General features: G+C 39.9%; 1 protein-coding gene across 1 annotated transcript in view; it reads right to left on the bottom strand.

Moving 5' to 3' along the window:
* Positions 1-16,391, bottom strand: part of IQGAP2 (IQ motif containing GTPase activating protein 2) — a gene marked incomplete in the record, with an annotated part of 4,327,392 nt that overhangs the window by 1,154,550 nt on the left and 3,156,451 nt on the right. Inside the window, 1 exon segment of the mRNA XM_044063965.1 lies at positions 10,746-10,815. Coding sequence (XP_043919900.1) covers positions 10,746-10,815 — 70 coding nt within the window.

The raw sequence follows: 16,391 nt of genomic DNA, 5'->3' as shown, positions 1-16,391 counted from the left end.
GACTTCTACAGGAGTATTGTTAAGGGATGTTATGGAGAAGGAAAGTTTAATGTCAATTGTAGATTTAGGCAAGAAGAGGAGCAGTTTTATTTTCTTAAGGTTTAGGATGAGCTGGTTTCTAGTGACCGATGTCTCTACTGAGTTAAAGGACGCCTGGGTATTTGGAGTTCTGAGGGAAAATTGGCAATAGTAATGACTGTAGCATCAACTGCATACTGGATGATGTTAGATTGGGGGCAAGAGGAGTGAAGAGAGTTTGTGGAAGATATTAAATACTAGAGGTTCAAGAATGGATCCTTGGGGGACACCTGTTTTTAGTGAGAGAGGGGTAGATAGTGCAGAGTCCTATCTCACTGACTATAGCCTATCAGAGAGATAACTAGAGAACCATGTAACTGTATCAGGGAAGAAGTTTAGGTCTGCAAGTTTGTCAAGTAGTAGAGAGTGAGTGTGTCAAAAGCCTTAGAGAGGTTGAGGAATAGACAAGATATGAGTTTATGATCATCTTTGACGAATGAAATTGTGTTGTGAAATGACAGTAGAGCTGTGGTTGTACTACGCTTGGGTCGTAAACCATGCTGTGTAGGGGTGAGCAGTTTTTCCTGGATGAGATAATGCATAACTTGTTTGTGTATACATTTCCCAAGAACTTTAGAGAGAGAGGGGAGAGGATAGCAATAGGTTTAAAATTAGATATTTCAGTTGAGATGCATCCTTTATGAATAGGAAGAGTGTAGAACTGTTTCCAGTTGGATGGAACTTTAAACTCAGAGATGGAGCTATTAATAAGTATAGAAACAGGGATAGCAAGAGGGTGTGCAGCAATCTGGAGAAAGTAGGAATGGATATTGTCTGCTGATACAGAGCATGGTTTGAGCTTTGAGAGTAGAGTTTTGATATAGTTGGTGGAAACAGGTTTGACAGAGGAGGAGTTTATTGAGTTCATAGTTCGGGGTGTAGAGACGTTTGGAGTGTTGTTGTTTGAGAGATTGGGGTTGCATAGTTTGGAAAATGATTCAATAAAATGTTTGTTGAAGGTATTGGCAGTCTCAAAGGGTGATATGTCAGGACATAGATTTGGTGAGGTTGGGTTGCGTAGATGTATTACTTGGTTTACAGACTTCCAGAAATTGTTGGATCTGATTTTAGTGCTTTTGGTGGATTATAATAAAAGTCTTTTTTGTCTTTGTTGATGAGTTTTTTGTTTGGTTTCTAAGTTCTTTGTACTTTTACAGGTCTGCTGGCATTTTGGTTTGGGGCCATATTTTCCATGTCCTAGCTCTGGTTTTCATATGGGTGCCGGTGTTTTTAGGTAGCCAGGGTGAGATGTTTGCTTTTATACATATTTTTCTGGGTAGTGCTATTGAATGTAATATATTAAGGAAAGTTGAGTTGAATGCATTTACTGCATCGTCGAGTAGGAGCTGTGTAAAGAAATTCCAGTTAATTTTGTAGATAGAGGTTATACGTGTGTCTGGGTTAAAGTCGGAGAGTTTACAGCAGGTGATAAGCCAGTGTGGTTTAGGGAGTTGGTTGGTATATCGGAGCACTTTTTTGGGGGAGTGGTCACTTAGGGCATCTGGTAGAGTTTCTGGATTATGATATCTGCTGGGATTAGAAACAAGTATCCAATCTATCAAGGTGCTTGAAGAATGGGAGGTATTAATGTGGGTAGGTTTAGAGATTAGCTACATGAATCCGTAAAGATTTATGTGATGTAGAGGGCTAGGATTGTTGAGGTTTTGTCAATTAATGTTTACGTCCCAAAGAATGATAATTTCATTAGTGAAAGTTTGGGAGAGATATAGGAGTAGATTTTCCATAAGGGGAATGTTGTCCCCTGGTGGAATGTATATGGCTACTACTGTAATGATAGTATGGTTGTTAGGTTTAAGGTTTGCTACTAGTATTTCAGCAGGTGCAAAGGAGGGAACTGGTTGTTTAGGAAGGGAGAGAGTGAGGTAATTTGAGTGGACTATAGCAACACCACCTCCTTTTTTCTTTAGGCGATCTTGTCGAAGTATATTATAGCCAGGGGGGAGAACATCTTTGTCTTGGTTTTAGAGTTTAAGCCAAATATCAGTTATAGTGATAATGTCTGGGGTATGAAGAGATACCCATACATGAAACTGGCTTAGTTTATTTAGCATGCTTCGAGTATTAACGGAATAGAAGGAAAGTTTGTTATTAAGTATGGGTGGTTGATTAGAACTGGGGGGTGTTATTTTGTGAAGTGGTGTGTTTAGTAGTAGGACCAGGGTTTGGATGGATGTCGTCTGATAAGGCTAGAGTTCTTGGACACTAGTAAGGTTTAATTTTTTGTGGGTGATTGTTTACATATTTTGTCCTGTGTTTGGATATAGGAAGGTTGGATGGTGGGATTTTAATTTTAGGGTATAGTGTATTCATTGGAAGGATAGATGCAGAGATGACTGAGTTGCTGAGGGTAAGTAAAGTAGGTTGAGTGGGTGTAGGTAGGGGTTTTATAGATAGGGGTTAACAGTGTGACAGGTGATGTTATATAGTGTAGGAGGAGCAGTGGAGGTAGAAGTGTGAAAGAAATTATTAAAGTTTGGCATCTTTAGAGAGGGGGAGCGGGCTATACTAGGTTGAGGTGGTTAACAGTTTACGGAGAGATTGCATAAGGTGGTAGAGGGTGAGGATATTGAAAGAGTGGTGTAGTAGGAATAGGCTGTGATAAGGTGAGGTAGGTTATGAGTATGCTGTGGGTGTTAGCTGGGATAGAGGAAGGGGAGGGAGGAAATAATGGTTAGGTATAAAGGAAATTATACGGGGGGGGGGTGAGAGAGGAGCAAAGTGAGCCTGAGTGAAGTGAGGGCAAACAAAGTGGGGCTACCTGGGACAGAGGAGTGGTATGAGAGAACAATCAGCCAGAACAAAACCAGACTTTGCCACTCCCCTCCTGCTAAGTACCAAACAGCACCTCACACATCACTGAGCAACCCCTGCCCCCTTAACCCATTTCCTTCTCTCTCATTCTTCCACACCCTGTTAGCACAGTCAGCCATCAAATTTGGCTCGCACCCTATCAAAAAGCAAACTAGCAAAAAAACACTAATTACCCAAATGCCTATACTGTTTCTATTTTACCATCTCACTGCCTATGAACAAACCCCTGACCATGGTATTCACTACCCAAATGGTCAGACACCCACAATTTCACACAACACCAAACACTTCACCTTCCCCTGCACACTGAATATACCACCCTCTATAAAATACCACCCCTGTACAGCCACAAAACATAATCCTAAAGACAAAGACTATATAAAGCTTATAACCAAACTCCTAAAGCTCAGAATATCCTGTCACTATAACCTTATAACACATGGAGACATTCATCCCAACCCTGGCCCACCCACACCCAATAACCTCCACTCCCCTACCACAACCCCCACAGTCAAGCTACCCATAAATACTTCCACTAGTTCCCTCCTAGCATTTCACCTAAATATTAGAAGGATTAACAATAAGATTCCCAACCTACATGCCCTCCTAGCAACCCACTCCCCAGACATTGCGTCTTACGGAAACCTGGCTAAAACCCAGTACTACTGACAATGAGACACTACCTCCAGGATACAATATTCACCAGTGAGACCGTGCTACAAGGAAAGGAGGTAGGATAGCAGTCCTTTACAAAAATACTCTAACCGTTAATAGAGACACCATTCAACCTCCCCAATTCAATAACGTGAAACTCCTCATAACCAAGCTACAGATTAACCAAAACAAACACTTGAACATTGTCTGTGCATACATTCCACCAGGCAACAACCTAAATATCCTAGAAAATCTCCTTTACTGGTTATCCACTACCTATCCCCAAGAAACCATAGTTCTTGATGATTTTAACACCGACTGGCACCCCTGCTCCTCCGACCCCCCCATTCATATAACTTATCTGGGTTTAAACAGACCATAACCACTCCCACTAGGATAAACAAACCAACCAACAAGGAAAGTATTCTAGACTGGATCCTAATTAATAACCAGCCCCAACTGTACACAGCTGGTACTCTCCCTGATGACCTCAGCCACCATTGTCTAACCTGTATCATAAAACATAAGGCAGGAAACCCTCACCAGCCCAAATATAAAACATTTAGAAACAGGAAAAACTTTGATGCTGCTATATTCCAAAATGAATTAAAAGCAGTTGACTGGTCAAAACTAAAAAGTCTAACATTAGAGGAGGCCATATATCAGTTTAACACTAAATTCCTAAGTATCCTTGATTCCCATGCTCCAGCATGTACAATAAAAACTAGATCAAATACAGCACCATGGCTCACAAAAGATACCAAAGCAAAAATCAAAACTAGAAACAGAGCCTGGGCCAGCTGGAGAACAACCAAAGCCCCACTTGATCATCTAATATATCGTCAACTCAGAAATTATACAAAAAAATCTATTTTACTGGATAAAAAAGCTTCTACCAAAATCTACAAAAACACCACAACAACCCTCAAAAGTTCTGGGGAGGCTTAAACCTACTACTTTGTGCAGATCACTCCACCACCCCAATCCCGGCTAACTACACCCATAGTTCCCCAGAGACAATAGCTAGCGCCTTTGATAACTTTTTCACTGAAACAATCCAATCCTTAGCAAATCAACTAACCCCTCTAACTTAAACCACATGCCTAATCTACCTAATAATCACCCGGAATTTGGCTTCCAACCAATATCCACTAGTTTTATTAAAACACTTCTAAAAAATCTAAAACCTACCACCCTCGCTGCTGACCTCCCTGCAGAGTACCTGCAAATAGCTGCAGATGCCATTGCATATCCCATATCTATCCTCATCAACAGAACCTTATCCGAAAAAGCTATCCCCTCCCTCTGGAAAATATCTCACTTCATCCCACTCCATAAAGTGGTAGCTCCTCAGACATATCCAACTATAGACCCATTGCCATTCTTTCCTCACTAGCCAAAATAATGGAGAAATGTGTACACAAGCAACTAATGCAATACCTTTCACAGAATAACTTGCTATCCGACTCCCAGCATGATTTCAGGCTGCCACCTCAGCCCTCCTTTCCTTTACTACTGCCATAAACCAAAACAGGAATGACAATTGGCTAACCTCTGCCCTATTTCTTGACCAATCAAAAGCCTTTGACATGGTCAGCCATGAACTTCTCATTCTTTCACTAAAATCTATTTCCCTCAATAAGCCTGCTATCCAGTGGTTCCAATCCTACCTGACTGGTAGACAGCAGGTGGTACTATGGCAGGGCAAACTCTCCAGCCAGTTACCTCTCACACTTGGTGTCCCTCAAGGGTTCATACTAGGTCCACTACTCTTCTCTATTTTTATCAACAACCTCCACACTGCTACCCTAAAACCACCTGCATCCAATATGCAAATGATTCCACTCTAATCTGCTCAGCAACCTCCCCATCCGACTTGCAAATCTTAACCCAAAATACATTTAACACTATCGAGAACTGGCTCACCAATCAACGCCTACTTCTGAACCCCAATAAAACTAAACTTCTACTCTTCTCTCCCATTAGTAGATCCACCACACTTTCATTCTCTGTCACATCTAACAATGGTACCACTATTTCCCCAGATAATCACACCAAACTGCTAGGGGTTATCATAGACAATAATCTCAAATTTGACCTACAGGTCAACAAAACCATATAGACCATCAATAAGAAGCTTGGATCACTGTATGGAAACAAGACATTTTTAACCCCATTGGCTAGGACTGCAATCGCCCGATCACACCTACTTTCTACTCTCTTATATGCCTCGCCTTTACTCTCAAACCTCAACAAATCCAAACTAGGTAAGCTGTCCCATAGCTACAATTATATTCCCAGATTCGCCACTGGCTCCACCTATAGAACCCACCACTGCCAGAACCTTAAACAACCAGAGTGGCTAGAACTGCCCAGCTTAATTCAATTCAATCAACTCTTAATAGCGCACAAAAAATTTTTACCACCCTGAGGATACCCCCTCACTTAAAAATATTAAGCCACATAGCAATCTAAGATCCCTACGGTCAGCCAATAAACTACTGGTCCAAACCCACAAAGCTAATAACTCTGCTGGTGAATCCCTGCTTGCCAACTTCATTGGCAAAACTTGGAATTTGTTGCCAAACTATATAACCCTACAATCCTCCAAAAGTCTCTTCAAAAAAAAAACTCAAACAGTATCTCAAAGTGAATTGGCTATGCCCATGTACCAACCCTGATTAAGTTATAAACTAAAAGCATATTCATATTCTGCAATTATCATAACTTGAACTACATCACCAAGCTCTGCTTCCAATCTGATGTCTCTTACTTTTAATTGTCTGTCCATGACAATTGTGAGTGCCTACTAGGGAACACTACTCACCCATTGTATATAATCACTTTGTTTTTATAATTGTTTGCTAACTTCTGTGTAATCTATGTAAGTTTGTCTTTGTGGAACTTTTCTCCCCGGGCCTCAGCTGAAAATGGACATGTATCCAGTTAGACTATCCCGGTAAACAAATGTAAAATAAATAAATAAATAAAATAAAGACAAAAAAATTATAGTATAACAACTTTTAGAATAATAGTAAACACAACCCTTAAGAATTCTGGACAGCCAATAAAGAAACCTTGCATCCTGGCCATAAATACAACCCTAAACCGTCTCCCAATAATACATCACTGGAAACCACAATACAGCTCAACTCTTATTTCACATATGGTATAACATGTTTAACCAAAGATTCCCAACCATATAATCTTAACCCTGCCCAGCAGCCATGTAGCACCACACATTTACTTTCACCTTCAAATTTGTGTCAACATCCTATATAAAAAAACTACTCTTAAATTCAAACCATGCTCTAATTCACCTGATGACTTTCCAAGCAAATAACTTAAAATAGAAGCCAAAAGCATTGCCTAACAAGTCTCAATACTTATAAATAGGTCAATCCAGGAATCCCCCATTCCCTCCCTCTGGAAAAAGTCACACATTATCCCGCTGTACATTACTAACTTTAGATGTACAGCAACCTTATCCCCATCTCCAAAATACTTGAAAAATGTATTCAAAAACAATTGATAAATTAGCTCCTGCAGGAAGATCTGCTATCCCCCACACAACACGGTTTCTGTCCTTCCCATAGTACTATCACCACACGTCTTACCAATACAGGTTCTGTAAACAACGCTAGAGATAATGGCAAACTATTTCTAGACTGATCTAAAGCCTTAGAAACACTATCACAGCAAACTTCTACTTCAAATGTCCTCATTAGGTCTCTCTCAGCCCACTCTTCTAGGTTTCAAAAGCTACTTATTAGGTAGGTATCCGTCAGTAAAATGGCCCTCCACCCTCTCTCCATACCTCCCAGTCACCACCGATGTACTACCCAGGCTCGGCCCTTGGTCCCTTCCACTTTAACATTCTCACAAACACCATACACACAAAAGGCCTCCCTAATACAGTATGCAGACATGTACATCTGACAATGTGGCACATCTCCAAAAAAATTACACAGGAAGCTTTAAAAGTAAACGAAACATAGCTTTGTAACTCCCAGCTCATGCTCACCCCTGAAAAATTAAACTACTTTTTTCCTCAAATCCATCTCCCATGAAAAAAAAAAATGAAAGTCCTCAGTCCTTATAATACAACAAGGAAGTCACTTCTCATAGAAAAGGGTGATAGCGGATGATAATCTTAAATTTGACCTGCATATCCAAAATTGGATAAGAAAATCTCATCAAAAACAAGGGATGCTTTACAGAGCCAAAAGCTTTCTCACCTATACAACTAAACTACACTTGCCATTACTTATCTCCAACCCATATTTCTTTATGTCGCTCCTATGCTTACTAACCTTCAGGCATCACAAAATTCAAAAAATGAACAATGTTACAACAAAATTGCTGAATTTGCAGCAAATACCCCTTTTTAGAACCCACCACTGCATTGTACTAAAAAGTCTAAATTGGTTAGAACTACCCCATCAACTAACATATACACAAGCTTCTTATCACTTCTAAGATTATCCAGAATCAATCTGCTTGTCCAGCACTAAACATTCTACACAACTATGTTCCTAGTTGGTCATTACGATCCAATGACCAAAAACTCCTGTCTGTCCAAAACCTATTAAATCTGCTGGTCATTTCTGTATTTGTACCATGTTGCTAAATCCTGGAAACTCCTTATCTCTATCCATCAGGTCAATACCCTCCATCCATTCCTTCAAAACCATTCTGAAAGACTTTTTAGATAAAAGCTGCCACTGTTCTTGCTCAACACCCGGATAAACTCTATCTCTAAATGTGAACAGATGCCTATTCATACCTTGTATCTTTTTCCTCTCCTTCTTCACTCACTTCCTTATTTCTAATAATTTCTCTTCCCCTGACTTTCTCTGTAATTGTACAATGATGAGTCATTGTTATTCAAATGTGAGCACACTGATTGGACAGACCAACCAGTGTGCCCATTGTAAAGAGTACATACCAAAAGAAAAAAGTCTGGCTGCTAAAATACCACTGAGTGGCCAGACTTGTTTCTATGGTCATATGCTAAGAAGGCATACCTGTCTAATGTCCAGATTTTCGCCTCATATTTTTGGTCTGTTTCTTATAAAATTTGTGGTTTTCTGACAAACAACTGAGGAGTGAAGTCACTAAATAATGACACACATTTGAGTTTCAGACTTTGTATCCTTCACACAATGCATGCCAACACACATCCTGTTATTCTAGCTGCTTCTAAGTTTATAAGAGCAACATTTGCAATCTGTCCCTATTTGAGGGGCTTTGTCTACATTTCCTGAGCTAATAGGTTGAGATGTATGTACACAAGGCAAACCAAATACAGTAGAAATCAGGTATGTCCTGCAAAACTAAAGAAATGTACCTGATATTCCTTGTATTTCTGTGCAGTCTCGGCAGACACTCATACCTCTGAACTGTCTAAATTATAGTATTAAAAAAAAAATGGAGATTCTTTTTTCTCAGTTTCTTCTGTCAAACACTGATGTACTGTGCAAGTGTGGGAACTTAAGTCCTATATGCATTTATAGTACATCAACAAATGTGGAAGAAAAAATAATGCAAAGGAACAATATGGCACCGTTGTACAAAGACATTATTTAAGAAAGGTAAGCAATTTCTTTCTTAAATAACGTCATTGTATACTTAGCAATTACTGACTCGTGGGTGTGGGTACATGAGGATTTACCCCAGTTGGCTTTGTTTAATCACTCAGGCTTCAACCTCGTAATCAATCCATGACAAATGTGGGTAAATTCTCATATACCCACACTCAATGGTTATTGCTTAAATATACCATAAGCTTGCTTTTTGCTTACTCGGTATTGCAATTCCTGTTTGTATTATACTAATTTAGCTTTAATTTTGTTGTAAACTGGCTAAACATTTCTCTGTTAAATCACTATCATATAATTTGTATCTATGCTTAAACAATGTTTTCATATTATGTCTAATTTAATATAATTATTTAAACCGCACTTTTCTGGACTATTTTTAAAGACTGCAAAATTACTTTTCTTAAAATGTTTTGTAATACTCTGCAGCTTTTTTCCCTGGCCTTCGCTGAAAATGGGGTCCTACCCAGTTGGACTTTTCTGGTAATCAAATGTCAATAAATAAACAAAGAAATGAGATTTTGGGAGCAGATAATAAAAGGAGGTGAGCTAGTAAAATAATATGTAGCCAGACAAGCTTTTGAGGAGGTGGAATCATATCAACGTTTTACATACATGTCTATATGATAGAGCTCAATGAAGACATGGAAGCTGGATAATGATGTTATTAAACTACAAAAAGAAGATTTGAACTTTGCAGATGTGTGGTATGTAGAAACCACCACTTTAAATGCATATAATAGTGTAGAATATGATAAACTTTTTTACTTTTTTATTATTTTTTTAACCACAACAAAAAATGTAGACACTGGAGAACAGTCCACATAGCTTAATTAAAACACACAAGCACTTTTGTTCACATAAGTAAATGTGAACCTTTATGTGTGTGAAGAAAACGCTGTGTGTTAATTAAACCATGTGAACTGTTCTCTGGTGTCTTCATTTTTATTTTTGGTTATTCATTTTTTTTTTATGCAGACAGACTTTTTGTTGTGGTTGTTTTATTTTACACATTTGTTAACTAGGTAAGCCCAGTGGACACAAAAGGCAGACGTGTTGAGAGTTCAGCTTCCACATGCTATACTACTTTCACCCCAGCTTTCAGTTAACACATGTATCCAATTCAGGGATACTTAAAACAAGACAGTGTTTGAATGATGGAATTTCCATGGTAATAACATTCAGTACCTGACTCTTCAGCATCTGTTGCTACCAAAGAAACCATGGATAGCCTATTTGGGTCCACTTTTATTACAAAACACAATGACTTATACAGTAAAAGTAACCATACAGCTAAAAAGTCTACTGTAACTCTCACTTTTGAGGTAAATATCTTGATTGCTTTTTTATAGCTCCTGTAGTTCAATTAATATCAACACTGCAGTGCGTTCCTGATATTGCAACAAATGAAAGAAAAAAAAGGCTAGAGGATCGCTAACTGGAACTCGTATCTATGCATACCTCAAGGCTGAGATATGTATTAAGTAAATCCTTTAACCGGACTGTAGGATGTTTTTTATTAAAAATTTTATCTTCAGTTTCAAAAGTGAAACTATGTCATACCGGAAATATAATACTTACTTAGAGTTCTGTAATCATCCCTTGCTTTGTTTGCCTTTAGGAATGCTTGTATTCTGATAATTTCTTCGGTCTGCAAAACAAATTAAACTCTCAGTTAACCGGAATTCAAGCAACCAGCAAAAAAATAAAAAAATAAAAACTCAAAGAAATACAGTACACCTTTGATGTGTTGAACTTTTCTCCCCACATAAACATACTTACATTTTTAGAGTATTAAAAAGGAAGAGAGGAAAAATTCCCTCTCTCCCCAATCTGAGAACAAGTCAAACCAAACAAATAGTATAGGGTACAGTATTAGCCAGGCCAGTTTTTAATAACAACTCTCAAGCAACCAGAAACTACAGTTACCCAAGCATCTACCAATCCCCATGGGTGCTGGTTAACTGAGAGTTTACTTTACAATACAAAAAATAAATGAACTGTGTACTGCTACAAGAAAGTATGATTACATAAAGGCTAATTGGCTGTTTTAGACATGAGAGGAACAGAATACTGAAGAAATAACATCCTCTTGTAGAACTCAAGCATAAAGTAAAAGTTCCTCACAGAACACACTGCAGATGACAGGTTCTGGACTGCATCCTTCCCACAAGCCAACATCAGTTGACAGTACACAGCCAGCAACAATACTGATACACCAAAACTATATAATATCAAACTGATGAACTGTCTAGTATTTACTTATGTCTCGTGAACCACAAAAAGGAATGATGAGAAAACTGTGCACCTTATGGAGCTGGTGTGAACAAGGACCGGAATGGAAAGGCTTAAGCTGCAATCCTCTAATTGGGGAAAAGGGGATGATCTGCCTGAGCACACTCTTCAAGGACAAATTCCCAAAGGAAAATAGTGAGCATGTGAAAGTGCCATTTGATTAAATAAAGGTGGAGGCATGCAAGTACATTATGACAGCCTACTCCATACCAATGACTTGGCTGCCACATGCATGCATAAGAGATGCTAGAAGCTTAGTAACAAAACCCTGATCCCTCGAATGCAAATGATGGCTCCAGGTTCTGACTTCCTTAACTCTTGCAACAAGTAAGTGAATAGAATGTAGGGCTCCTGCATCTCAGAAAGTACAGTTGTGTAAGTAAACCTACCATAATAATAAATGTTCAAAATTATGAAATAAGGGTTACATAAGGCAAACAAAGTGAATAGAACAGTTCATAGTCTACCAAAGAATACACATCTGAGCATCCAACAATTTGTTTTCTTCAGATAAGTACAATTATATTCTTATTTTACAGATATTCAAAACAGTACTGTACATCATGCTCCACTCTCGTAAAACCAAGGCAGTGAACATTATATGACATTTGAGCATAACTAATTGCAGATTGTGACATCCAGGTTTGGTGAACAGCTCTGTTCTTTTGATTTACCTTATCTGTCCCCTTCCACAGATCCTCTGCAACCCATCACAGGAATGAAACAGATTGCTGAGCTGTTTCAAACAACGCAAGGGGTTTGAAAAACACACAAAACCAAGGCAGCAGCTCTTAGAACAACTGATGTAACACAGTATTGTTGAAACCAGCAGTAAAATGTTGAATATTTCCACCAAAATAAGATAGTCCAAGTGACAAAATATCCGTTTTATTCCAGAGTTTATCGCTTTCATTCCTAGAACTTCATCAGAATTCAATTAAAAAACAAACACATCCACATTAATACAGTTTTAAAACCAATTAAAAAATTACACGTCCATCCCTACCAGTGGTAAGGTCATTTGAAATTTAATTGCTTTAATTTTAAAACTGGAAGTAAAGATAGAGTCATTCAGACCTGGAAAAAAAAGCTGCATTTAACACTATTTGCCACTTCAGTTCAGCCATGTCATGCTCATCAACCACCCTCCCTTGCAAATCTTCAACTCCTCTCTCCACTACCATGAATTTAAAAGTGTGATTAGAGTTATTACTGATGTGTCTATATAGTGCATTACTCAACTTAACAATTTCTAATATCAGCACTGTGCTCGTACAAGCGATCGCGCAACCTTCTCATAGTTTTTCCTATGTACAAACTTGTACATTGGTTGCACAATGCCAAATAAACAATGTTTTTTGTGTCACAGTTCAACATTTTACTGCTGGTTTCAACAATACTGTGTAGCTTTAGTTGTTCTAAGAGCTGCTGCCTTGGTTTTGTGTGTTTTTCAACAGTTGGTTGTGTTTTTCCATTCAACTCAAGGGATTTGCCAGGACACTGTGAAGAAAATCATTTTATCCATAAAGGGGGCTTCATTATACGACGGGAAAACTAGCATCTAAAAGGAAGTGAGATGTGAAAGTGGAAGCTTTAAGCAGGAAGTTAAAATAAGCACGCTGCACTGACATCATTTTAGTTCCTAAAGGAATATTCTAAAAAGAAAAGTGAACCTAGAAAAGTTGCACAAGACAAAAAACAATATTCAAGTATATCCAAGTGCTGCTGGAAGGGGGGGGGGGGCTAATCTTTCATGGGATTAGATAAATGTGAAGCAAAGACTATCTATGACAACAAATGAGAGTGAGGGATAGACAGGTAAAGAAGACATACTGTTGCAGGGGTTTTCATAATACAATTTCAGGTGAGCTTTAATTTATGCTAGAAAGGACAGAGCTGGTAGCTACTGATTTTGGATCCATTGTGCTTCACTACCTCCTTTACAAGGATAAATGATGGGATAAGGCTAAACAAGCTATACTACACATTAGCCGATTGCTATCCCTCAGAGTCACTATAACCACCAGTGTACAGTAAACTCTCAGTTAACCAGAATTCAAGCAACCGGCAAAAAAAATCAAATACATACACAGTACAATTTTCATGTGTTGCACTTTGTTTTCTCCCCACAGAAAAATACCTCACATTTTTAGAGTTTTAGAGTTTTAAAAAGGAAGATATGAATACATTCCCTCTCTCCCCAACATAAGATTCAAGCTAAACAAATAGTATAGGGTACAGTATTAGTCAGGCCTATTTTTAATAGCAACTCTCAAGCAACCAGAAAAGTACAGTTGCGTACACTTAGCATAAATGTAAATTTTCGAGTGTATTCACTGTTGCAGCAATCACCTGTGGGTTATCCCTGCTGTGGTAGCCCTCGGCTGGCCCGAATACCAAAGTCAATGTTTTTCTGCATCAGCTGCTGTCGCATGTTGTCTGATGTCAGGTCATCAGTGCTATAAAGGAGAGCAGCTGATGCCATTACATCAGTATTTCTTGCCCTAACCTGTCAGAGGCCCAAGTAAATATGGTAAAGTGGTCCTGGTGGCTAAAACCACCTTTTGAAACTTATGTCTCCCTAAAAAAAGAAGACATAAGGGGGAAGGAGGGTGGGAAACCAGAACTGCAACAGTGAGTACACTCGAACATCTACATTTATGGTAAGTGTACACAACTGTACTATGTTCTTCGTGTTTCACTGTTACAGTCATCACCTGTTGGAGTATTCCCAAAGCTGAGGACAGGGGTGGTAGGCTTAGTAAGATACCTAGGAATGGGTCAGCATGCCCTGCAGAACTGAAGAGGCAAACTCTGCCCTAGCTTTAGAAAATAGAGGTAGGTCGTAATGCTTGGTAAAGGTATGGACAGAAGTCCATGTGGCAGCTTCCAAGATGTCTCTGGTGGGAGCTCCTCTGAGGAATGCTGTGGAAGGGAGGCTGTCCTAGTGGAATGGGTTCTAATAGACTTGGGGGGGGGGGAGTTCCATGCAATCGGTAGCAGAAATGAATACAGTGTGATATCCATTTGGAAATGATTTGTTTGGAAATGGGCTTCCCCTCTGCTCCTGTGGCAAAGCTGACAAGTAGTTGGTCCATTTTCCTGAAGGATTTGGTACAATCCAGATAGTATCAGAGCCGTCAGTGCACATTTAGTGAGTGCAGAATTCCCTCCTCCTTATTTTGAGGGTTAGGAAGGAAGGTGGGTAGATGTATGGCCTGATTGAGAGTTACATTACATACCACCTTAGGCATAAAGGAGGGATTAGTCCTCAGGGAGACTCTGTCTGCATGGAAGATGATGAAGGGCTCAATGGCTATCAGAGCCTGAAGTTCTCACTCTCTCCTGGCTGAGGTGATAGCTAGGAGAAAAGTAGTACTCCAGGAGAGGAATTTTAGTTCTGCTGAAAGAGCAGGCTCGAAGGGAGGTAAGGTAAGTTTTTCCAAAACACAATTCAGGTCCCAGGCAGGAGTGGGTGGCCTTTCTGGAAGGTCTGATATTACAAGCCCCTCTGAGGAATTGTTTTATCAAAAGACAGGAAAACAGGGGCTGTTCTGTATCAAAATGAGTTGAGATGGCTGAGGCGTGGATTTTAATAGAGGAGAAGGAGAGGCCACTATTAAGCAGCTCCGCTAGGAAGTCCAGGATAAAAGGGATTAAGGTTGTGAGGTATTGCCCCTCTGGACTGGCTCCAGGAGCAAAATCTTTTCCATTTTCCTGCGTAAGATTTTCTGGTGCTGGGTCTTCTGGCCTCTGTGATAATGTCTAGGACCTAGAACCTGTAGGACAATGCCAAACACTTGAAACAAAGAACCGTTGCCAACACCAAATACGAAAGGCTGATTTTCGTTTTAAATAATCCACAACATTTATTAAAACGCAATACTCTGCTTAATAGGGGCTCCTTGTTTGTCTTTACAGTATTAGCCATGCTGATAGTTTGACAGTCTACAAGTCTGGGTGCAGCACCCCCCCCACCTGAGTTAAGAGGGGGAAGCTGCCTGGGAGGCTGTAAGGTCAGACTGCGCAGTAAGGGGTACCAATGTTGTCTGGGCCAATCTGGATCGACAACACCTGGTCATTGCGACTATGGCTTTCGGTCTCTCCTCCTTTATTTTGATCAGTACCTGTGGAATAAGAGGCAGAGGAGGGAATGCGTACACAAAGAGGGTGTTCCTGGGGAAGGTCAATGCATCCACCTTCCATGCTAGGTGGTGATACTCCCTGGTACAAAATTTGTTCAGCTGATGGTTGAGGTATGAAGCAAAGAAATCCACCTCCGAGTCCCCCACTCCTGAGTAGTCTGTAAAACGAATTTTCAGTGGAACTACAATTCATGGAGGTCCAGTAAGTTTCTGCTCAAGTGGCATGCCAGGGTGTTGTTGATCCCTGGTAGGTAGTGGGCCAGCAGGTGTAGTCCCATGCAAGAGGCCATCAGCCATAGGTTCATGGCTAGCCTGCACAGAGGGTAAGATTGGGTCCCTCCCTGTTTGTTGATTTACCACATTACTGTGGTGTTGTCTGTTTTGATAAGGAGATCCCCGGGCTTGAGATGGGGTTTGAAGGAAGTCAGAGTCTTTTGCACTGCCATCATTTCCCTCAGGTTGATGTGTAAGGGAAGGTGCTGTGCATCCCAAAGACCGTGGGTCCACCTGTTTTCTAGGTGAGTGCCCCAAGCTGTGTCTGAGGCATGAGTGGTAATGGACTGCACGGTTGGGTGAAGGAAAGATCTTTGTTGTGAGCACAGGCCCTTGCCCACCAGGGAAACTCAGCCCTTATACAGGGGATCAGAGGGAGAGAGGTCTTTAGAGGCTGAGAGTGCTGACACCAAAAGTTCTTTAAGTACCAGTAAAGCTTTCTCATGTGAAGCCTGGCCACAGGAATTAGAAGGATGCAAGATGCCATGTACTCCAAGGCTTGAAGGAACTTTCT

This window comes from Protopterus annectens, chromosome 2.part2 (genome assembly GCF_019279795.1).
Source record: "Protopterus annectens isolate FY-2018-M chromosome 2.part2, PAN1.0, whole genome shotgun sequence".
Taxonomy (NCBI): domain Eukaryota; kingdom Metazoa; phylum Chordata; order Ceratodontiformes; family Protopteridae; genus Protopterus; species Protopterus annectens.
Note: the sequence above shows the minus strand (reverse complement) of the source record. Positions and strands in the feature narration are given on the sequence as shown.